Genomic DNA, 24562 nt, shown 5'->3' with positions numbered 1-24562 from the left:
AAACCACCTGGGGAATCTATTTCCACTTGTATTATGAAATTTACTTTTAAATCAATATCTTTTATATATAGGTTTTTAGGGCAGGTACATTTAGACAAAATCAAAGTGGAGAATAATTATTTTATATATACGAGGCCTCACTGTTGATCCTAAGGATTGAATGCTGGATTTGAGAGGGGGAAGAATTCAGTCCATCAAAACACACTTAAATATGGTTGGGCATTTGGTCTAGTGGTATGATTCTCGCTTTGGGTGCGAGAGGTCCGAGTTCGATTATCGGAATGCCCCCTGCTGCGGGTCATGACTTTAGGGCTCTGTTTGGTTACATGAATTCTCATTCATAAAATCTAGAGATTCATCTTTTTGCCAATGCAGGGTTGGTTCAATGGTAAATACCCATACTTCTCAGTGGAGAGGTCTTGGGTTTGACCTTTGCATACGGTATTACATTTATAGTATTAAAAAAAACACACTTTAATATTTAAACAAATTTTTTTTTTTTGTGAGTCGTGCGCCTTCTTTGTATGAATTTGTACAATACCCTAAAAATTGATTATTCTCAATGACCTTTACTCCTTTTGAGCATTGTCTTTACTCTTAAAAATTTTCTTCAATAAGAGGCTCAAGTGTTAGTGTTTCATTTATGGAAAGAGGGCTAAAAAGGTCTTTAGATAAATTTTAAAAAATTCGAGGCGGGGGCTCTTTCCAACCAGGGGCAGACCCAGGATTCAAAGAAGTGGGGGGGGGGCCGAAGAATAAAAGTCCAGATAACCTTCCCATTGGGAATCACTAATGCTTATTTTGTAGGGCCCATTATTGATAATAAATTTTTTTTTGACAAATATAGATAAATTAAAGCCACAAAAAAAAAAAAAAAAAAAAAAAACATGAATTCAACCCTAAAAGTCATACACAAACCAAAATTTTCTTTGTTAGTAGATGCAAACCATTGGTAGTTTTACCTTACTAACTATAGACATTTTATTCACAGTATAAAATCAAATAACAAAAATTGTAGAAGAAATAAAGAAACAAATAGTATAAAATCAAATAAAATAATAAAAAATAGAAATGATCAATAAATTGAGAAAGAGAAAGAATACCTAATTGTGGAGAAGATTTTTTTTCAAATTTTTCCTTAACCCATACTTATAGAAAGGGAAGAGAATAAATAGAAAGAGAATATGAGAGAAGAGAGAATAAATACAGATTGAGGAGTTAATTTTTAATTAGGAATGAAATTTATAATACCTAATAAGATTTTTTTTCAAAAATTTTCCTTAACCCACGTTTATAAAAAGATAAGAAAATAAATAGGAAGAAAACATGAGAGAGAAGAAAGGGGAGAATAAATAGGGATTGAGGAACTAGTTTTTAATTTGGAATGACATTTATATCCATTATATTACCTTTAAAAATGGTTCTCAATATTGGGGGGGGCCGATCCCGGGCCTTCCAATAGCTGGTCAATTCCCCAATGTTGGCCTTTTGCTCCTCGGCCGCTTTCCCTCAAGCCGGGACCCCACATGTGCTCCCTCGACGGCTTTACGACCACGTACTATGTGGGTCCCACAAGTAAAAAAAACCCTACCACCCTAATCTTGCGGGTCCCCATAATTTGTGGTCAATGGCTGCTAGGTAGCACTCTCTCAAGGGAGATTATTTGGACTCGTTTCATTCTATTCTTAAAAAATTAATTTATTTAAAAAGTTCGGAAGCTTTTAGGGCCTGTTTGGTTACATGAATCAAGATATTTGAAACCTTTGGATTCATGAATCTGAGATTTATATCCGTTTGGTTGTAAAAATCTCTAAATTCGTGAAATTTAGAGATTCATCTTTTTACACAAAAAACGTGAATATAGATTAGGTCAAGATTTCATCCTTGTAAAGCTAAATATTTGTCTTATTCACAAAAATCACGTCGACCAAATAATTTTCTAAAACGAATCCACAAATTTTATTCCACAACCAAACAAAAACGGATGTAAAATATAAATAGAGAATAATATACACGAAGCGAAAAACCCCATGATCTCTGGGGAGTTTTTACCACCAAATCTATGAAGGTCATCAAGGAGAAAATGAGAGTCATCAAGAGTAATCTTCCGAGGAATAATCATTCCTAGTTAAAGAAATCAACACATACATTAGTTTCCCTAATTTGACTAGTAACCATACCCTAAAACATTTATGTTGTTGTTGTCACTGGTTGAACAAGCCATTTATGGTTTGATTTAATAAAATAAATCAAAGAAGTTATTTTTAACCTAACCTTGAATCCTTGATGGTTGCCCACTTAATTCTGAATCTAGATTGACACCTTGATTCCTTGAATCCATCCTGTAACCTTAGATTTGGTCAGACATTTTTGTGTTTTTAAAATTTGATTTGTATATAATTAATCTTATTTATGTTAGTTTGATTGTTGTAATCAACTTCTATAACATGTGCCGGGCACCACCTTCTAGCTTCAAAATATTTTTATTTTTGGCCAAGAAAGTATTTATTTAAAACAAATCCATTAGTGTGAGATGATCTTCCACGTCATGCCAATGTGATGATATATATAGAATAAAATGAAAAAAAATTAATTTCATTAATAGATCTCAGAGTTCAACCAAATGGGGCGGCATTTGAAATTAAAAAAAAATGTTTCTGGTCGGTCTTTGCTAGCCTAGTCATCTCTTTTCCAGAAAACATTTCAAGTTACTTGGCATCCAAACACATTCTATTTCTGGTGGACTCAATCTTTAAATCCTTGGCTAATATGACTTTTTCTTGGTAGTTGGAGGGGTGTGAAGCCTGTGAAGGCATTGGAAAGGAGAAGACCGAAGGGAAGAATGGAATGGATCTTCCTCACGAGGCATAAGCAACAGCCACACAAAGGGTAAAAGCAGTTGAGCTCATGTCTGTGAAGGGTCTTTGTCTTAGTTGTTGGGCGTTCGTGACGATCAAAGAGACACCAGAAAAAGAAAAAGTGTCTGGATCACTTATCTGTAGTAGCAAAATAATATAATCTTCTTACGTTTTTTCATCACACAATAGTGATGGGGGTTTATATGGGATCTATTAAAGGTCTCGCCTATGATTTGTTTTATTAATATTTACAAGTGGATCCCACAACTCCTGTGTGATGGGAAAGCATCAGAAGGAGCATATTGTTTTTCCTGGACTGATAGGTGATTTTAATGCAGACATCAACGTATGGACTTAGGGCTTGTTTGGTTACATGAATCAAGATATTTGAAATGAAATGGAATTTCAAATCTACAATTCATGATTCAAAAAATTAACTATTTGGTTAGCCTCAAATCTATTGAAGTTTAGAGAGTTCCGTTGAGTTACTTAGTGTGATCCCACAAATTTATACTTATAGTGGAATCCATGAATTTCACCCAATACTCAATAATGGCTTAATTCACGTTTTTGGGCAAAAAATGAATGAAATCTAAGGATGTTTTACAACTAAATAGGTATAAATCTCCGAGACTCATGAATCCAGGGATTTGAAAATCACCAAACAGACCCTTTAGGAAGTAAAAAAGCCAAAATGGAGTATGTTCACTCACTTGGATGACTCTTTCTTCTCAATTACCTCCAAAGTCCAAACACAATCCAACATCAAAAGACCAGCACACCCCTTAGAAAGTTCGAAATGCCAAGGCTGTATCTCTATTTGGGCCTAACCTCGGTTACTGACTACTTTTACATGCTACCCATATTGGGTCCGGTTCAACGGTCCACAATCAGTTGGATTGGGCTGCCCAATTCCTGATAGATGGGCACCATGTATCTGTTTTAGGCCCAAGGCCTTCAAGAGAAAGCCCACTTTAGCTTTCCGATACTATCATTCAAAAATTAGCCAAAAGGTGATCCCTTTATCCCTGCAGGTATAGGATTATACTCTCTTTATACTTTTATCGGTTTCTATCACAAATTTAGGAGGGGACCAACCTCTAAAAACTGATAAGATAGGGTAGAGGTGGGCCCCCTTAATAAACATACCATGGAAATAAATGATGTGAGGAGAACATAATCATTTTTTTTTTTTATTATCAAAAGTTCAACATTTCATTCATAAACTTGAAAGAAAATATAGACAAAAACACCAAACAAAAATTAAGTGATGGGTTGAGCCCAATAAACCCTTAGAATACTGGTTGTGACAACCACAGAACCAGAAAAGTATAATGGGTATGATATACATATCCATCATCACAGCCTGCAGAGACACACCACAAAGGCGGTCACCGACGCAGACAAAAACATGCCACAAGGGCTTACATACCACTTGCCTCAAGGGCGAAACACGCCACAAGGGTGGATACAAAACACGCCCCATAGGTGAAGGCCGAACATGCCACAAGGGCTTACATACCACACGCCACGAGGACAGATACAGAACACATCTCATGGGCGAAAACAGAACACACCACAAGAGCACCAACTCAATTGTTGAATCGAAATAGCGCCGGATCTTGTGGCGTGTGGTATGTAAACCCTTGCAAGTAAATGATCCCAATGCAACAATATATAGCTTGTTTGTTCTAAATAGCATGAACAAGAAAGGGCATTGGAAACCTCGAGGGATGGCTCAATTGACAAAATATCAACATTCCCACATAGGAGGTCACAGTTCGACACCGGACCAGGGGCGAAGCCTCTTTCGATATTATTTGTATAAAAGCTCCCCTGAGGATATAATAGTGATACGCGTAAACTGGCCGCATTGGATTGTTTATATGCAATTTTTTTTGGGTAGAAAGTTATTTACGTGCAATTTCTCGATCTTCTACATCTGCTGATTCAAAATTTATTCATTTTCTTTTACCACTCACTGGATTATGTAAATTTACCCATTAGTAACATATTTTGAATTCACAATTTGCATTCGATTGGCTTTCTCGTCTTGATTGGATCCACCTCAATGCAATGTGGCTCCATAAGCTCACCTAATTGATGAGCTAAAACTCTTTATTGCAAAATTAAGAACCTATTCATTGAATCAATAAAATACTTGACCAAAAAAAAAAATCAAGAAAATGCAAAAATTTCAAATACTATAAATCTTAACATAAAAGAACATTAGGAAAATGATTCCTCCATCAATTTCTTAGAAAATTAATTTCATGTTTGTTTGATTGTTTATTTTAATTAAAGAGATATAATAAAATTATTAAAGTTTATTTTTGTATTAAATTTTTTTCTTATTGATAAAAATTTAGTTAATTTTGATTTGTCTTGGAGTAACATTGACATTAGAATTTGAAGCAAATTATGAGAAAATGTCCCATTTTGGTGGGTCCCAAGCAGATTCTTTAACCTGTGCCTTCCCGCTCAAAATGGTGAGAGAGACAGGGGCCTTCCCGCTCAAAGTGGAGAAAGAGAAAACGGCGGGTGTAGGGTTTCTCATTTGCTGTTCTTAAATTCTTCATTCCTCATTCCTCCCGAGCTCACTAGCATCTCCCTCAATTATTTAGCTTTTTCCGATCGACATAGCTTTTCTTGTCTTTAGGTTAGTGTCTTCTTCACCTGTTTTCATCTTGCATTCTTTTTTTTTCTCGTCTTAACATATAGAAATTCATCTTGCATTCTATTTGTCATGGAGAACTTCTGGGTTCTTTTAGTTTCGTCGATTATTATTCTGTTGCGCTTTGAGCATGATCTTCACTACTTACTACATAAGTTTGATTGGGGATTCTTGATTCAGTGGCATTTCTATAAATGAGGTTGTTACAGTTACAATGCATTGTGTTTTTTCAATCTTCTCCATTGCTTGCCTCCTTTACTTTTGAAGAAGTGAAATTTCAGTTAACCTTACATGAAAAATTGCAAAAGGCTTGCCCAAATGGGATTTAAGTTCAGAATCAAGGATTTGGGCCACTAGCTCTTGATGCAGTAGATTATAGGATTTGATTCAAATCAAACATTTTACTGAGACAGAAACTATATTAGGAGAAGATAACGTCTAAACACTTGTGGTGGTAACTCTGATGATCAGTAAAGCACAAGAATGCGTCAGAAAGGATGTTAATTTTAATGGATATTGAACACAGAGTAAGAGGGTTATGTAAAGACAAGCCAATCTCATTTTCTACTCATGATTTTGTTAGCCATCAAACAACCAAAGTCATATAGAACTTTAGAATACGATCAACAAAGGGTAAACAATTAAGGATAATGAGCATACCTTGAACCAGCGTATGTTGGGGAAGAACAATAATCCAACTTCCTATGAAAACTCTTGTCTTCTGTCCACTCACATTACCTTCAATTCGTAGAAAAGAATGTTTAAGAATACGTGACTTTAGGAACCCCTTCCTGTAATACTTATAGTGTTGTCCCAAAACCTTAGCCCATTTCCATATGCTAGTCTAGCTTATGTATTGGGATTCCCATCTTATGACTGGATCTAATAGTTAATCTAAACCATAAACTTTGAAAATTCCAATAATCTCCCACTTGGGTTAGATTAATACAATGTTCTTATTTATGGATGTGGCCATGAAATGCCTCTACAAGTTGTGTAAAAAAATATTTGGATTACTAAATAGCCATGTACTGTTGAACAACAGCAGAAGATATACATTAACATGCAGCATACAACTTTCTGTTATCACTAATAGGACATAATTGCTAGCGATCAACCTTGAGATGCCTGATCATGAAAAAAAGACTTCATGTTGATCCCATACCAGATTGAAAATCTGGATGCCTTAAACAACCTTATAGGCATTTACTTTGATGTTAACCAATAGTTTGATAGACCTCCATTAACTAGGATTAACAACAATTTTTGGCAAACCGCCTCATGACTTTGGCTAAATACTGCTGTATGACTTTGATTTTCATATAAAAAACAAATTGAATTTGGATTTAATTAGTAACAAATATGAAATAACAATCATGTACTAATAACCATGTACAAATAAGAGTCCAATATGATAAAAAGAGTCGATGCAAAACTCCCACTAAGCAAGCACATCACAAGGCTTAAAGTTGAGAATTCAGCCATGCCACAAAGTTCCTCATTCATATTGTTATTGCTCTTCTATTTGTCTGGTTTTTTGAAATTTGCATGATCTATGACGAAGTTGAGATGCCTATGAATTGCCGATTGCCTTAATAGAAATTTAGTTTTATTCTAATACTTTCTTTTCCTTTATGCTTTGTATTTTTAAATTTGTGTATGGATTATGGCATTTTTTTTTCATTATGCTACTAAGTACTAACTACTTTGGTTTTCCTTCTGATTGTTTTTCTTGAGTTGTTGTAGATTTGAAGTCATGAGTACATTTAGGAGACAACACCACATCGTCAGGTACTAGTGGAGCTGGAGGTGAGAGTATAAGTAGTATGGGGTCATCATATGATCCTAGAAAGGATCCTAAAAGAAAGGCCAAATCATGTGATCCTGGGTGGAAGTATGGTTACTGGCCTAATTTAGAAGACAAAAATATTGTAAGGTGTGTTCTTTGTGGGAAGGACAGTAAGGCTGGAATAAAGAGACTAAAGGAACACTTGGTTGGTGGTTTTCGTGATATACGCAAGTGTACAAAAACGACTGAAGCAATTATATCAGAGATGAGAGCAGCGTTACAAAAAAACAAGAGGAGGAGAACAGAAAGTTTTGATGACTTGGATGTTAGTGGAAGTAGGGATGAAGAACAAGAAGGGGTTACACCCATGAGGTCTGATCTTGGGGGTGGCTCTACCAAATTTCCTAGCTTTGGGATAGCTTCCAAGAAAAGTGGACTTGCCATTGAGAAAAAATTCACACAAGCAAGGGGTCCCATGGATGCTTATGTAAAGCGGACTCCTAAGGAAGTGGTTGCGGAGAGGCATGTAAAAGGTTCCTATCAAACAACATTGGAGAACCCTGTCAGACCCGAGGAAGAAAGAGATAAACTTTATTCTTGCATTGCTAAATGGGTTTATGAAAACGGTGTTGCATCTGATGAATTGAGGTTGCGGAGTTTCTTGGAGTTATTGGAGGCAATTTGGCCATATGGGCCAGGTGTCAAGCCCCCTTCATCTCACGACTACGAAGTTACCCTACTGAAATCTGAGAAGGAAAAAATTGATGAATTGAAGAAAAAACATCGAACTGATTGGAAGATGTATGGATGCACTCTTATGTCTGATGGTTGGACAGACAAGAAAGGAAGGTACCTGATAAACTTTCTCGTCAACTGTCTAGAAGGGACATTTTTCCTAGGGTTTGTGGATGCATCAAGTCAAATACATGATGAGAATATGTTGTTTGAGCTTCTAGATAGTAAAGTTGAAGAGATTGGAGAGGAAAATGTGATTCAAGTGGTGACAGACAATACTACTAACTATGCTGCTGCTGGTAGATTGTTGATGGAGAAAAGAAAGAAATTGTTTTGGACTCCAAGTGCAACTCATTGCATTGATCTTATGATGGAGGAGATAGGAAATTTAAAATCATACAAGTCCATCCTAGTAAAGGCAAGAAACATTACTAGCTTCATTTATAGGCATGCTCGTCTTCTTGATGCTATGAAGGTAAAGACAGGAGGAACAGATTTAGTGAGGCCTGCTACTTCCAGATTTGCTTCTTCATTTTTAACACTGCAGAGCCTATTCAAGCATAAAGATGCTTTAAGGCTATTATTTCTTTGTGAGGAGTGGGATTCTTCTAAGTTATCACAGACAGAAGTAGGGAAGCGAATTGTTGAAATCATCCTTGATGTACATTTTTGGAATGGAGTGCAAGATTACTTGAGAGCATCATTACCTCTTTTTCAAGTCATGAGGATAGTAGATTGTGATGGAAGGCCTGCAGTGCCTGAGGTATACATTGCAATGGAAGAGGCAAAGAAGCATATTAAAACAAATTTTAAGGGCATTGAGGGTAAATGGAAGAGAATCATCAAGATCATTGAGACGTGTTGGACAAGTCAGATGGAGCGACCAATATATTTAGCCGCCTTTCTCCTCAATCCAAACAAATTTTATAAGGCTGTTGAAACAGATTTAGCATTTGATTCACCTACCTCTTTGATGGATAAAGCAAGGGATGGCTTCAATGATGTTCTTGTCAAGTTAGTGTCTGATAAAACCTTGCAAGATAAGATCACTCAACAGTTGACTGAATATACTGAAATTAGAGGAGATTTTGCCACAGACATGGCAATCAGACAAAGGAACAGGTTCTGTCCTAGTAAGTATTGATTTATTTTCTAATTAATAACATTATAATTTGTATGTTGAACTGTTGAGTTTTATATAACCACTATTTTTTTCTCCCTTAACTATACTATAGTTGATTGGTGGCGATTACATGGAACCTCTACGCCTCATCTTTCAAATTTTGCAATGCAATTACTTGGACTTTGTTGCTCATCTTTTACTTGTGAGCTCAATTGGTGTACTGAATTTGTGAGTACTTTAAAACTAATATTCTTTATTTTGTATTTTTTGTGTAGTTTAATGAAAGAGTAGACTAAAATTGTTATGTTACTATTTTTATTTCTATTTTCTTCAGATTGAGATTCACAGCAAGAAGAATAGGTTAGAGCATCGACACTTAAATGATCTTGACTACATTCAGTATAACCTGTGTCTTCAAGAAAGAAGGGAACAAGGTGGAAATTATAATCCACTGGTGTTTGAGGATCTAGATTGGAGTAGTGAGTGGATTACTGGTGAATCTGATGATGAATTAGCTCATCCTCACTCGGAGAACGGAATTTCCTCATATCCCCCTCATATTTCTTTCCTTTTGGTGGGCTGGGGTACCATGCCATTGATTGAGTTAAAGAGAGCAGAAAAATGGAAAATAGCAGCCACACTGCTTGGTTGTCATTTATGAGATAGGAGATAGGAAGGTGGAAGGAGGAGTTAACTACTTTTCCATTTTGGCAGTCCTCTTACTAGGGATATAAGCAGATCAAACTCTAATAGAGCGCGGGGGCGGCACGCGCAACGGCACCGGACGACGGCAAAAGAGAGGCCCACCGCGAGACGGAACGAAACGACGAAAAAACGAAGATGAAGACTTTACACAAAATCCGCCCCCGAAGAAGGCGAACCGAATAATATTTAAAGAAAAAGAATACACAGGAAAACCGGAAACGACCGAGAACCGAGAACCGGGGACGGACGGAATTCCGTAAGAAAATTTGGACGGACCCACGACGTGCGGGAGGCGGATTTCGGCTATCCATTTACAGGTCTAAATAAGATATAGTTATAGCATAATTTAAATTCTATTTCCATATCCAAAATTTTTATGGTACCTATAATTCTATGTGCATTGTATATAGGGAAAATAGGGATGGCCATGGGATGTTTGGGTTTCATTTTGCGTTATTCACTGGAATAGCTATGACCCGTCTGACCCATGCATGTCCTTATTGTTATTTAGGTCATTAAATGCTAGCCATATAAAAGTCCATGATTCATGGGCAACCTGAAGAAAACAGGGAAATTTTTTTTTTGAAGAAATCATTTGATAAGAACTGGACCCAGGCCCATCCGATTAGAGGACTAAGGGCCAAAACAAGGCCATAGGGTGCTGGTCTTGTTGGCCCTGATGGAAAATCACACCAAGTGAAGGGTATTCTGGTAATTTTCATAGTCCTAGACAAGCCCAATCAGGGTAAGTTGGATTCAGCATGTTAGTAGGAGTCTCTAAATCTTTTTTTATTAGAGTATTTGATATAGTTTTGGTCAACTTGTGAAAGAGTCCTATTCTAATAATGATTTGTCAAGTTGGAATCCTATCTAAAAAGCGACTCCTTTAGTTTAAAGTCCTTCTATGTTGGCACTTTAGTTAGTTTGGATAAGAGTCCTTGGTGGAATAGGAGTCCAAGAAAAATAGAAATCCTAGTTTGTTTGTTTTCCAATTTGATTCTTGGTAGGAATCCTTCAATGTAAGGTTATAAACATACCGTACTTGTTCACATGGAAATTTTTTATTTTTATTTTCTTATTGTTGAATAAACATTGTTTGAAGGCAAAGTGGTGGAGTCATGGGTTTCCATGGAGGAAAACTGTGGCAGCCATGAGCATTCTATTTTTCAAAAGTTCTTCAGCCTCTCTCTCCAACAAGAAGTACACACCCTGATAAGCCCCTAATGTCAAAGGTGTACACACACAACAAACCAAAGGGTCTCAAGGGACCATTCCCTAACTGCCCATGAACATGGAAAGGGCTGAGTCACCTAGGCCTATATGGATATGAAAAACTATAACAATATGGCCTACGTGGAATTTAGTTAGGTTTTGGGGTTTTGTAGAATATGGCCTAGGTGGAAGTTAGTTCGGCTTTTGGGGGGTGGGTGGGTGTAATAAGAATGGGAGGGAGAAGTGAAAGAAGGTAAGCATTGGGTGAGTAAAGAGAGGGAGCCTTAGCTCTGGGATAGAAGAAAAGAGGGGAAGAATGGAGGTTTCTGCTGCTGAATTATTAAGGGGAGAGCTACTAAAATTGAAGGCAACAGGTAATTCTCCTAATTTGAGCTTCATTCTTCTATTGGTGTGTTGTTTTATGCTGGCTTTGGAGTATTGTTAAGGAGGGTCTTAACAAGGTGGTATTAGAGCATTGATCGATCCCAGGGAATGGTCAAGAGCAGAATGGAAGGAAGAGTTGAAGATCTAGAATCGATGATGAGAGAATTGCAGGGCCAAATGAGCGTCCTAACTTAGAGCATGGAGAAAGAGGGACAAGCCTATTTAGAATTTTGTAGTGAGATTTGTACTTGTAGAGTGGAAAAGCCATCGACGTGGATTCTCAATTGCCGGTGAACTCAGTGGAGAGAGTTTTAGGGAACAACAACCCACTGGTTGGAAGTAGTATATCGCTAAATCACTAAGAGGAGTCCTCGACAACCGGAGATCTAAAGAAGTGGACATAATTCTTACCAAGACATCTAGAGATGCCGATCTTCACGGGAGGAGATCCTTTGGGATGGATTGCCAAAGCTGAGAGGTATTTCCAATTATATGTACTAGATGAAGATGCAATGGTTAGAGCAGCAATCCTATGCTTCGACGGAGCTGCGTTGGATTGGTTAAGGTTTTAGGAATTGTAGGCCCCAATTACTGCATGGAAAGATTTGAAGGAAGCCATGAATCAGAGGTTTGGATCGCCGTAATTGAGAGCCCTCAGGAAGCATTGATTAGCTTGAAATAAACCGGTGTTGCAACCTACAGAGAGCAATTTGAGACCCTGGTTGTAGCAGTTGGCAGTTGGGACGAAGATTGGCTCCAAGGGGCATTTCTTGTTGGGTTAAATGATGAAATACGGGCCGAGGTGAAACTATTTGCACCCGAGGGGCTAGCTTAGGTAATGGATTTGGCCCATTCCATAAAGGCGTGAAACTGGGCCTTGGGAAGTTAGCATCCACCCATTATTCCAAAACCCATGATCTTAAACACGTGAGGGCCCAACGTTACTTAACTTTTGGTTCAACCTATCCGGCTGGGTCATGGTCTAACCAAACAGCTGCAACCAATACCACTTCAGTTCCAAACCCTACTGGACCGCCTCATTCAAACCCAACTCAAATGACACCAACAACGACGTCGACTGCCTCAAGTGGCAGAAATTTACGATCCAAATGGTTGTCTTCGGAGGAGTTCAGGACAAAAATGGACAAGGGACTTTATTTCCGCTGTGATGCTTCCTATTCTAAGTCTCAACAATGCCTGTTTGAACAGTTGAAGGTGTTGCTATTACAAGAGGAGGACGATGATATACAAACACTAGAAATAGGAGTGTGGACGAGGGAAAGCTTGGAATAGAGTTGCCAGAAGAGGTGGAACTTTTGCACAGCTCTTTGATAGGTCTCGATTCCTCTCGAACAATGAAACTCAGAGGCACTATTGCTGGGGTACTCGTGGTGATTTTAGTCGATTGTGGAGCGACCCATAATTTCATATCATCGGAGTTGATAGGAGCCTTAGGGTTCACCACATAAGGAAAACATTTCCATATACATTGGGCGATGGTAACAGTTTGGGAGGCCTGGGAATTTGTTGCAATGTTCCGATCACCATAGGCGAGGTAACTTTTGTGTTGAATCTACTCCCTTTCAACCTTGGCAATGTGAATATTATTTTGGGTGTGGAATGGTTGTCTTTACTGGGAGACATAAGCAGCAATTGGAAACTTCAGATCACAAGATTTTGGTGGGATGGGAAGCAAATAACACTGAGTGGGGACCCTACTTTGCTCAGGCTTGAGACTACTTTAAAGGGGATATGGAAGTGTGTGCAAGCAGGTGGTGAAGGTTATTGCCTGCGACTCATGGACACAGAAGACACATCTGATGCACAATTGGAGGGAGAAAACAGGGAAGTGCAAGATTTGCTAGTTGAGTTTGAGGGTTTGTTTCATGAACCGACAGGGTTACCTCCCACAAGAGTTCATATCCACCGGCTTCCCTTGGCCGAGGGAAGCCAACCACCTAATATCAGACCTTACCGTTATCCCCATGCACAAAAGAACGAGGTGGAACGCTTGGTAGGTGAGATGTTAGTTGCTGGGTTGATTTAGCCAAGCATTAGCCTTTACTTTAGCCCAGTGCTGCTGGTTGGCAAAAAAGAGGGTGGGCCGCAGTTCTGTGTGGACTATCGGGCACTAAACAAATTGACAATACTAGACAAATTTTCCATACCTACAATCGATGAGTTATTAGATGAATTGGGAAGAGCATGGGTGTTTAGCAAGTTGGATTTGAAGTCAGGATATCATCAAATTAGAATGGCTGCTGAGGACGTAGAGAAGACAACTTTTCGCACTCATAATGGGCATTATGAGTCTTGGTAATGCGCTTTGGACTCTCCAATGCTCCGATGACTTTTTAGGCCCTTATGAATGAGGTATTTTGCGATCATTCACGGAAATTTATATTATTGTTTTTTATGATATTCTGGTGTTTCCGCAAGATTTTCAAAGAGCATTTATGTCATCTCCAAACTACCTTCACTTTGTTATCCCGAGATTGTTTGGTGGTGTCACATCCACCCAGCCGGTACCCCATTTGGAATACCCGGGATGTGATCCACAGTCCAAGGATCAATGATCTGAGGTCCATGCCTCCCACATACACGGTAACACAATAATGAACAATAATAATCAATGATAAAAACAGCTAATACTAAGTATCATGAATAAGATAAGATTAACTAGATCAGAGTGCGGAATATAGATAATAATAAAGTGTGATCAAAATCATAAAGGGTGAGAAGGTGTGGTAGCCACCCTCTCAGAGCAGCGGAAAAGAAGTAAATCAAGTTAGTTACATATCCAAGTGTCACCGGAATAATTCAAAGACAAGTTAATTACAATATCCAAGGTTCCACAAATACACCAGGGGAATGGGGCACTATGCTAGGGTTTCTTCTATACTAATGGTAGTCTCCTCAACAGTACGGATGAAGTAAACCCAGTGCTGCCGCTCCCGCACAACTGTGGGGCTAACCCTGGTACGGATAGTAATCCTCCTCGGCTCCAATATACGGATCCTCACCGACGCCATTACCCGGAGGGTAGTATGTGGAATCATAGTCCGCCTCATAGAAGGTGCCATCGTAATCTTCGGTACTGGAATGTAATCTAAAACATTTGCACAAAAAGGAATGAGTTCGAAGAACTCAAGCAAGGAAGTTATTCCATAATTAGAAATCATACACATTCGTAACATATAATAATGCAATGTGATATGGAACATATGATGCAGATATGAGCCTAACTCTATGAATGCTGGTCTCTAGGGTAGACATGCTTTAAGTCATAGCACCGTACTTCTCTGGGTCGTCAGTCACTCTCCCATTTCCATATCTTAGGAATGCCCGGGGAAGATCGGTGAAGTCATCAAAAGCCGTGGTAAGGGGATCGGTCACCACTCTCTCACATCACCATTTGGTCGAAGATCTTGGCGCATGTCACGGTAAAGCCTAGCCCAATGCAAGTCATCTACTCGATCGGTCAAGTCAGATTCAGATACGTCCATTCCTTGCCCCCGGCGATCCTTTCCGGTATCCTTCACACTAGAGTCAGCGAAATCCCGGATTTCGGACTCATCAACCCTATTGGTCATCCACATATAGTAAACGGGAAGCTCTCACGTCCTCTCACGGTTTGGTTACCGGTCTTGAGCGCCCGTGAGCCCAAGTCTATCCATATGCAACTCTACCAATAAATGGCCCCTTTCGTGTATCCGTAGCATGGTTTATGTCCCCTACCGGATTGGTTACCAGCCTAGAGCGCCCATCCAACCATACACTACCACGGGTTGTTCGGTCTCAATGCCCTTCCGATTCGGGTCTGACACGACAAGGATGAACCTAGCCATACAACTAGACAATCCTATGTATGTCATCCAATAACTCGGGAGAGTGTCGATAGGCACCATCGGAGAACATCCCATACTATTCCCTCCGATGCCCAAGGACAGAAGTGTCAGTAGGACACCCCCCAATCCCAAGTCATACGTAAGCAATCACACATCAAATCTCATCATTTCTCATGCATCCAATGCATATTCACAATAGTAATCAAATCATGATATTGAAACGAATCATTATAATCATAAGCAAGTCAAAATGATAAAGTAACACAACAAAAGTATAAAGATTTAAATGCTACTGTTCTAACACATATGTAACAGTCTCATAATGATTGAAAGGAATTTAGGGATTTCATTCTTTAAATAAAGCACAGTTAAATGTTTAATGACTTATATGTTTATGGATTTAACCATCCTTACCTTGGATGAGTTGATGATGAATTGAGAATACCAAGAATAGTCCAATAGAATTGTTAAGGCCCTAAACAAACATCAATAATAAGTTAGAAAAGAAGTCGGGAAGATCGGATGTCATTTGGGTCAAAACTCGACCAAGGTTCTTGTCAAGCAACAACTTTGGCGATGGTCTGATCGATGGTATCGACCAAAAGTATCGACCAAAATTGTCCTCGAAGGCGAGAATAGTGGATTTTGGGGATTTTGGTCCGAAATGAGTCTTCCGGTGTTCAAATCAATCTGAAACTTGGAGGCATACTTAACAACAGTAGTTGGACACTATAAATCAAGGAATTAACCCAATCCAATGGTCTAATTAAAAAGCCCCAATTTGAGCTATCAAGTTCAAGTGATAAACATCATGGCATGAGTTGGAATTGATTGCATTGATGAGGAATAGCATGCAATAGCTAGAGGAACTAATAGAAATTCGATTGGAATCATATGGTAATGTTAAACATGAACATAATACACTCTATAGCTCAGTTTGATATCAAATGGTATGATGTTAATAGGTAAATCATGGAATACATATGCTAGGCATGAGATATAAGCATTAGCATCAATGAATGGCTAAGGGAATCATGGATTGAGCATGAGTAGGCACTTGGAGTGGTGGTTGCAAGGTTGCAGCACCATTCCAAATGTCTCATCAGCAAGATGACAATAGAAAAGAGTAGAAAATGGTAGGGTAGAGAGTGGAAGGAGGAGTCATACCTTAGTGTGGAAGATGGAGACAAGAATCAATGATAAACTAAGTGTCTTTGATGAGATACCCTTCACACTAACCAAGGAGCTGCTTTGGGAAGCTCTCCCCATGTTCCCAGGTGAGAAAAATGATTGCAAAAGGCTCAAGGCTCGAGGTCATATTAAATAGAAAAGGAATATTCCATGGAATCATTAACTTGGCAGACTGGGATATTTTGGTCGATGGTCCTTGGTCGATGGTATCGACCAAAATGATCGACCAAAATATTTTCAGCAGAAAACTCAGGTTTAGAACAGCAACTTCAAGTAGGGATTTGAAAGGCTATACAAGGTCAAATTGAGTGAGGTTTTCTTCCACAATTCAATCAAGAAGTCTAGTTTCGGGGAATACCTTCGGATTGTGCACAGGAGGTCATTTGGTACATCAACCATATTAATCTTCTCCGATGCGCAGACTTTCCTTAAACGCTGACAATGCATTTAAGCAAGGGGTATCATTGTCAATGTCCATGGGCTCGGTCTCCGAATCATGATCATCAATCATAATGGTCCATAAATCTCTTCTTCCACCGCTTCGGGTCCTCGGACCTGAATACAACAGTGGATCCGGGTCAGGGTCAAGGTTAGAATAGGGCTGGATATTACAGGTGGTGAATTGCAAAAAGTGCCACTTTGCAACCTCCAAACTGGAGTACTTGGGTCATATTATTTCAGGCGAGGGTGTGGCAGCAGATTCACAAAAATTTCCAGTGCATGCTTGACTGGTCTCCGCCCAAAACCATTGAAGCATTGAGGGGTTTCTTATGGCTCACAGGGTATCATAAAAGATTTGTGAAGGACTAAGGCAAGACTGCAGCGCCACTTACAAGTTCGCTAAAAAAAATGCTTTTCATTGGGATGAAACAACCAATAGAGCCTTTGAGACACTGCAAACAGCTATGACAACAGTACTAGTTTTAACCATACTAGACTTCTCTAAAGAATTTGTGGTTGAAACTGAAGCTTCCGGAGTCGGATTGGGGGCTGTGTTGATGCAAGAGGGTCATCTGATTGCCTTTTAGAGTCAAGCTCCATCTCTTCGGGCCCAAAGAAAGTCTGTGTATGAGAAGGAATTCATGGCGATTGTCCTTGCAATACAAAGTGGCATCATTACTTGTTAGGAAGGCGTTTCAAAGTAAGAACCGACCAGCACAGCCTAAAATATCTGGTGGATCAGAAAATAGTGGCTGAAGATCAGCAAAAATGGGTGTTGAAGTTACTCGGTTACAATTTTGAGATAGTGTATCAACCGGGAAGTGAGAATAAGGCTGTGGATGCTGTATCGCACCAAGAAAGAGGGGAGGTTGCTCTTTCTTCCATGTCAGCACCTGTTTGGCAAGAATATGATGAGTTGGGAGCACAGGTACGCGCTCCAGCGCTATATCGGTGTGTGGTTCAAGCTCTATTTCATGGATCTCAAGAGTTTCCCCATTTTCAGTTGAAGAACGGAGCACTATTTTATAAGAATAGATTGGTCATTCCTGAGACTTCCCAATTGATTCAACGGTTGCTTGCTGAATTTCATTCTACCCCTTTTGGTGGCACTCAGGGTTATTTCGTACTTATCAAAGACTAGCTGGGTTTGTGTATTGGGTAGGAATGAAATCTGCAGTTCGGTTTTTGTTGCTGGTTGTGATACTTGTCAGCGGAGTAAGCATCATCTTTAAAACCAGCTGGACTTCTACAACCCCTACCGATTCTAGATCGAGTATGGGAGGATGTGAGAATGGATTTCATAGGGGGGGTTACCTTAAACACGAGGGGGTGACACAATCCTTGTTGTAGTGGATAGGCTCTCTAAATACGCCCACTTCATTGCCCACGCATCCATATTCAGCAAAGGATGTAGCATTGGTATTTCACAAAGAGGTGATCCGACTTCATGGTTTCCCTAGAACAATTATCTCTGATTGAGATACAGTCTTCGACAGTAACTTTTGGAAGGAGCTCTTCAAAATTGCTGGTACTAACCTTAATTTCAGCAGTGTTTATCAAACAGATGGACAAACAAAAGTGGTGAATTGCAGCTTAGAGATCTATGCAAGGTGTTTTTCTGCATGGCAGCTTAAGAATTGGATAGCATGGTTAGCATGGGCAGAATATTGTCATAATACCACCTACCACTCAGCCACAAAGATGACACCTTTTCAGATTGTTTATGCGCGTGAACCTCCAGCATTATTACATTGGAGGAGGGTTGTACCAAAGTTGAAGAGGTTGATGTATTTATCCAAGAATGCGATTGCATCTTGGATGAGCTCAAGTCTACTTTACGGGTCACCCAAGATCAGATGCACGCTTCAGCAAATCAGCACCGGCGGGAGGTGATTTATCAAGTGGGTGAAGAGGTGTTCCTTCAGCTTCAGCCTTATTGTTTCAAACAACAGACCCAATGAAAAGCTCAACCACTGCTATTATGGCCCACATCCTATTGAAGCTCAAATTGGACCTGAGGCATATAAACTCACCCTGCCTGCCGCCTCAAGAGTGCATCCCATCTTCCATGTTCTCAGTTAAAGAAAGTCCTAGGCTCCAATGTCACTCCCCAACCGTTCCCTCCTTGCTTGTCTGAAGATTGCGAGTTGTAGCTTACACTAGAGGAGTTGGTTGCCATTTGGTACTCACAGTGAGGGGATTTGGAGGTGCTGGTTTAGTGGAAAGACTTACCTCATTGAGAACACACTTGGGAGCCCTTTGCTGATGTGCATCAGTAGTTTCCCGCCTTTCACCTTGAGGACAAGGTGAAACTGATGGGGGGGGGGGGACGTATTGATGAGCCTAGGGTTGCAACAAGGCAAGGTTGGGCTGGGCTTTTGCAATCCCAAGCCTAGCCCTATATATTCTAATCTATGCTCATTCCCGCCCTGACCCTAGTTCAGGGCCAAGGCTTATTGTCCTTGACCCTAAGCCCTATAGGGCTAAGCCAAGCTCATTCCCGCCTGATTGGTCTTGATTGGCCCTATCCCTGGCCTTGGCCTTGATTGGTCCTATACTTGGCCTTGTCCTTATTCCTAATTCATTGATATCAAGCATCGGGGATAAGGTTAGGGTCAAGATCAGGGCTAGAATCAGGGCTAGGGTCGGGGCAAAAAATCAGGGATGGATCGGGATGGGTCCGACAGGCCAAAGAGTAATCTCAGGACCTCCCTTAGCCCTAATTAGGGCCAAAATATTGAGCCCAAGCCCTATTCGGGCTCAGGGCAGGTCAGGGTCGTCAGGGCCATACTTACACCCCTAGATGAGCCCCTAATGTCAAAGGTGTACACATGCAACAAACCAAAGGGTCACAAGGGATCATTCCCTAACCGCCCATGAACACAGAAAGGGCGGAGTCACCTAGGCCTACGTGGATATGAATAACAATAACAATGTGGTCTACATGGAAGTTAGTTAGATTTTGGGGTTTTGTAATAAGAATATGGCCTACGTGGAAGTTAGTTAGGCTTTTGGGGGGGGGGGGGTCGTAATAAGAATGGGAGGGAGAAGCGAAAGAAGGTAAGCATTGGGTGAGTAAAGAGGGGAAGAACAGAGGTTTCTGCTGCTGAATTATTCAGGGGAGAGCTACTAAAATTGAAGGCAACAGGTAATTCTCCTAATTTGAGCTTCATTTTTTTATTGGTGTGTTGTTTTATGCTGGTTTTGGAGTATTGTTAATGAGGGTCTTAACACACCCCCACCCTTCCCCTTCTTTCTCCCCCATTGCAACCCTACTTCCCCCCTCCCTTTCTCTCTACGACATCATTTTATTATGGCAGTTAAATTTTCTAATATTTGGTTAAAGTCGTGGTTTTGTAGGAATTCTGCACGTTTTAACTTTCCCTCTTCGGGTCGCATTTGCGTATCCAATGTAGGACATCACCTTTAATGGTGCAACAAACAGTCCAAATTTTTTTTCTTTTTACCATGTGGTTTTGCAGTGGTTTGCAAGGTCCGAAATGTCGGCCTGTGTTGCCGCGTAGGTGACTGGCGACACCACCAACATGGCAACATATGCTGACATTTCGGTGGACTTTTTGAGGGTGTCGACGAAAAACCGACCCCCAGTTTCGAGGGGTATTTAGGGTCATTTTGGCCAGAATTTTGACGTGGAGCCTAATTTTAGGCTGATAAACACATTGGGAGTGTTATTTTAACCTAAAACATCACCTAAACTAATGTTCCTAATCGACACATGCCCGATTGTATGCAGGCAAAACTAGAAGTATGGAAACTCATATAAACCAAACCAATATAAACATGCAAAGAGAACACAAGTACACAACTAGTTAAAACTGAAGAGAAATGCTAAAGTCTAAAACAATTCATTATATAAGTACATAGTCATCCAATCATGTCAAATCTCCAACTCTTGTTTCCAGGTATTGTGCCTAGGTGGATCCAACTCCCATTGACTATGCTTTCTCCAACCCATAATGCCAATCATCCTCGCTCCCAAACAATTTACATATTGATCCCATCTTATTTGATATTGATAGTGCTCCAGATAGTCATCAATTACAACTTTACAGCGGTCATCTTCTGCCTCCAAGAGAACTCCCATGTGGGGGAAGTGAGAATATGGCCAAAGAAGATCCTGCAGCCCGATGATGCTAACTGCTGGTGCCAATGACCGCAAATATGGACGCCGCAATAGACATGACCTCGAGAGACCACGCTCATAGTAACTATTGTCCTGCGAGTGCCCATAGTAAGAACTATTAGAGGGAATACTCATACCCATACCATAATGTCCATGAGGAGGGACACCATAACTACCGTAAGGCCCATAAGCAGATGTGGAGCCTATAAACTCATCCAAGCTAATGGACCCCATCGCTTCTGTTAAGTTGTCCGTTGGACCTGAAGCTGAAGGATTTACGTAAGAACCATAGGATCCGTAACCGTAAGATTCGTGCGGGAAGGTGACATCATCATAACCACCTCTGTGCTACTGTTGCTTCCTATGACCCTTCCCCTTCCGGTGGTGGCTTGTATCAGGATATTCACGACCACGATGTTGCTTGCCACCATAATCATAATCCTGGGTGGCATACGTGAAATGACTCCCTAGTGTATCTGAGTGGGGGTTGCTGTGTCTCTGGTAGTGGAACATGCAAACGCTTTTCAAGGCCTTCGCTTCCAGCACCACCATCATATCATCCTAATTATCATCATCCCTCTCAGTCGGATTGGGAGCGAGTGTGTCATTTGGATCGTCGTCCTGCCGATCCTGCGTGCCTGGTGCTACCATCCAATCCTTATCAACAATACCAGCTGCCTTTGGTGCACGTGTATGAGCTTGCCCATCTTGAGAGGCCATAAACTCATCCACATCAACCCCTGCAGCTCGAGCTAGCTCTAGGTCAGGCCTCCCTCCAGGTTGGTCCAACATTGACTCATCCCTGTCCAACATCCACTAAGTGAGGGGATTTTGCTCATCTGCGTCCACCTCAAATATATCATTAAGATCAATGTTCTGCCGACTATTCTCAGCCTTCTCCCTGATATGTTGTATCTTCAACCTCATTTGTAGTGTTAAAATATTAGATCATTTAGGCTCTGGCTTTCTAACCAGTTCCTCCTCTTGGAATGGATCATGTTAAATGTATTCCAATTTGTTTCACACCCAGAGGCAGAGCAAGTCTAAGATGGGATCCTGATTGCCAATCTCCAAAGGTTGGATGCACAGTTCCCATGGAGATTCCACCACTCAACTGCATTATCACAAAAACATTAAGTTTGAACTTTAATACTTAACACCAAATCAACTTATCTATGCATTTAGGCATCTAAGGATCTAACCTAGATTATTGGTTTCTTTGCCCCATACAACATCTCTACTAAAGGACCCAAATGGGTCCTTAAACAACTGCATCTGCAAAGAACAATCATTTGTATTGATTGGTTAGCTAAATTCTTTAAACATAAATACAAGTTCTAATCGTTTGAAATTCTTGATGTCTCACCTCATTGTGGCAAAATGATTGGACCACCGGATCTGGCTCCAACCCCGAAATCACCCGTAATAGGGCATCCAACAGGGTTGTGTCCAACCCCAAATGTTGACTATATTGATATTTAGGGTTTAGAAAATAGGCTACACAATTAAAAAAGCTTACAGTTAGAAGTTAGAGTTAGGATTGAATGAATACCAATACCCACAACTACAAGTCAACAACCCACAATATTTACTTACCGGCCCTATGCAAGGGATGCATCAGATGAGCAGTCCATTGTGCATACACAATATCCAAGAAAGCCCGGTGCCCTTTAGGGTTTGCTGCCTTTACAGCAACCTTCATATGCTCAAAGGCTGCATACAGGTGGGGCATAGTGGGTCCCCTCAAAGAAGAGTCCACCATATGCAAAACCTTTATAATAGGCTCTAAGGTTTGCAACACCATAGTAACGTTTCTCCGGAACTCATCAGATTATGTTGTATTTTGTGCCTCGGGCCCGTTGGTCGTATTGAATTATCATAAACTCATTAAGTTAATAGATAGTAGATAATTAGGTATACAAGATAATCATAGACTCATAATGTAATAATTTGTAAGATGAAATAGTAGATAGTTATCTTACTTAGATCCAACCCAATTAAACCATTCCTGGGATGCAAACATGGATCTGAGTCCAACTTCTCTTGCATACTGCTCAAGGTGACGAAATTTGTCATGAATCTTGTTGGACCAGGTCACACCAACTCACCTCCACATTATCTCCTCATCATGGCCAAAGCAGTGTTATGATTATAGATGAAGTTGGTTACATGTCTAGCTCTTTCAACTGTGTTTTGGACAATGCTAATTTTTCTAATGTCCTTCAATATTAGGTCGATAGAATAAACTGCACAAGGTGTCCAAAAAGATGATATTTTGGTGAACTCATTAATACTTCACTTGCCTTCTTAAAGTTAGAACCATTGTCAGTGACAACTTGCACCACATTCTTCCTGCCAACCTCATCCATCACATCTTGTAGGAGACCAAGGATATATCTGTGGTCTTTTGTATGACTAGTAGCATCCATTGATTTTAAGAAATGGTACTCCTGTCACTGTACACCATAAAGTTGATGATGGATTTTTTTTTCTTGTTGGACCGGTCCATCCATTAGATATGATGGTGCATTCATATGTATCCTAGAAGGGTTTCATATTGTTTTTATATTGCTGTAGCTCTTCCTTCTCCTCTTGAAGGAGGGTGGTCATCAACTTTGTAGGGGTGGGACCCTCATATCCAAGGCCTGCATCTGCTATAATATCAATCATGTGTATGCAGTATGGACCCTGCGTCGTGTTTGTTGGAATGGAACTGTTATACATCCCCTTCGATACTGCCTTTTTAACCTTCTTGGCCATACCTTTCCATGCACCAAAAATCTTGGGTTGCTTGGCCCCCTTCTTCCTGAAAACTTCAGGATCGGGTCCCCATGGCGTGGATAATCAAATGGTGCTAGTCTTGCTGGATTTGATGTACGAGGGGACCTCTTACTTTGTGATTTGCTGAACATGCCAAATACTCCACCCCTCCCCCAGATTTAGATGGTCTATCTCCTGCAGCCTAGAGGAACCAGCTCCTGAAGCTCTAGCTCTGGCCCTATCCTGCTTCTGATTGTGCAAGCGCTTGCTCTCTGCCATGGCCTGCCACATGTCCCTCTCTTCCTGATCTCTCGCCACATCAATAGGATCAACATCTAAATCATCTCTATATGATGACGGTCCCCACTGCATCATCTAATGCTTTGTTCACTCTCCTTTTATCATCTTTCTTCTTCCCCTTCGCTTTCCATAAATCCTTAAGTGCCTTCACTACATCTGGATGAGCCTCTATGCATGTGGTCACATCCTTTAAACTCCCGGTGATGTGACATTTAAATCGGCTGATGCCACCTAAGTAGATTTTCTTCCCACAAAAATTACATTGTGTTTTATTCTTATCTCCATCAATAGCCACACAGTATTGCCATGCTGGGTTAGTCCTCCCTCCTGCTGCTGGTCTCTCAGGCTCTCCTTGTGGTTGTGGCTGTCCCCGTTCAACTTGTGAAGAACCAATTCCC

At 40.3% G+C, this 24562-nt stretch overlaps 1 protein-coding gene and 1 non-coding gene across 2 annotated transcripts; both read left to right on the top strand.

Annotated features, from left to right (window-relative positions):
- The first annotated feature begins 217 nt into the window (after nucleotides 1-217).
- On the top strand, nucleotides 218-288 carry TRNAP-UGG (transfer RNA proline (anticodon UGG)). The gene has a single exon. It is a non-coding gene; the product is annotated as a tRNA-Pro (tRNA).
- A 5136-nt stretch (nucleotides 289-5424) lies between these two features.
- LOC149019324 (uncharacterized) lies at nucleotides 5425-9925 on the top strand. The gene is made up of 4 exons (XM_089151014.1): nucleotides 5425-5517; nucleotides 7279-9189; nucleotides 9292-9407; nucleotides 9514-9925. The coding sequence occupies exons 2-4, from the start codon at nucleotides 7359-7361 to the stop codon at nucleotides 9838-9840; spliced, it is 2274 nt and encodes a 757-aa protein (XP_089007140.1). The 5' UTR covers nucleotides 5425-5517; nucleotides 7279-7358; the 3' UTR covers nucleotides 9841-9925.
- The last annotated feature ends 14637 nt before the right edge of the window (nucleotides 9926-24562 follow it).

The sequence above is a fragment of the Hakea prostrata genome, chromosome 4, assembly GCF_041222555.1.
Source record: "Hakea prostrata isolate BN-2017 chromosome 4, UWA_Hpros_2, whole genome shotgun sequence".
Taxonomy (NCBI): Eukaryota; Viridiplantae; Streptophyta; class Magnoliopsida; order Proteales; family Proteaceae; genus Hakea; species Hakea prostrata.
This window is presented reverse-complemented; position numbering and strand designations above follow the sequence as displayed.

What these genes read in the sequence shown, in the direction of transcription:
- LOC149019324 (XM_089151014.1), top strand. Translation starts at nt 7,359, where the DNA reads ATGGGGTCATCATATGATCCTAGAAAGGATCCTAAAAGAAAGGCCAAA. An exon ending in AAGGAACAGGTTCTGTCCTA is followed by an intron (nt 9,190 to 9,291) that starts GTAAGTATTGAT and finishes ACTATACTATAG; the next exon opens with TTGATTGGTGGCGATTACAT. An exon ending in TCAATTGGTGTACTGAATTT is followed by an intron (nt 9,408 to 9,513) that starts GTGAGTACTTTA and finishes TATTTTCTTCAG; the next exon opens with ATTGAGATTCACAGCAAGAA.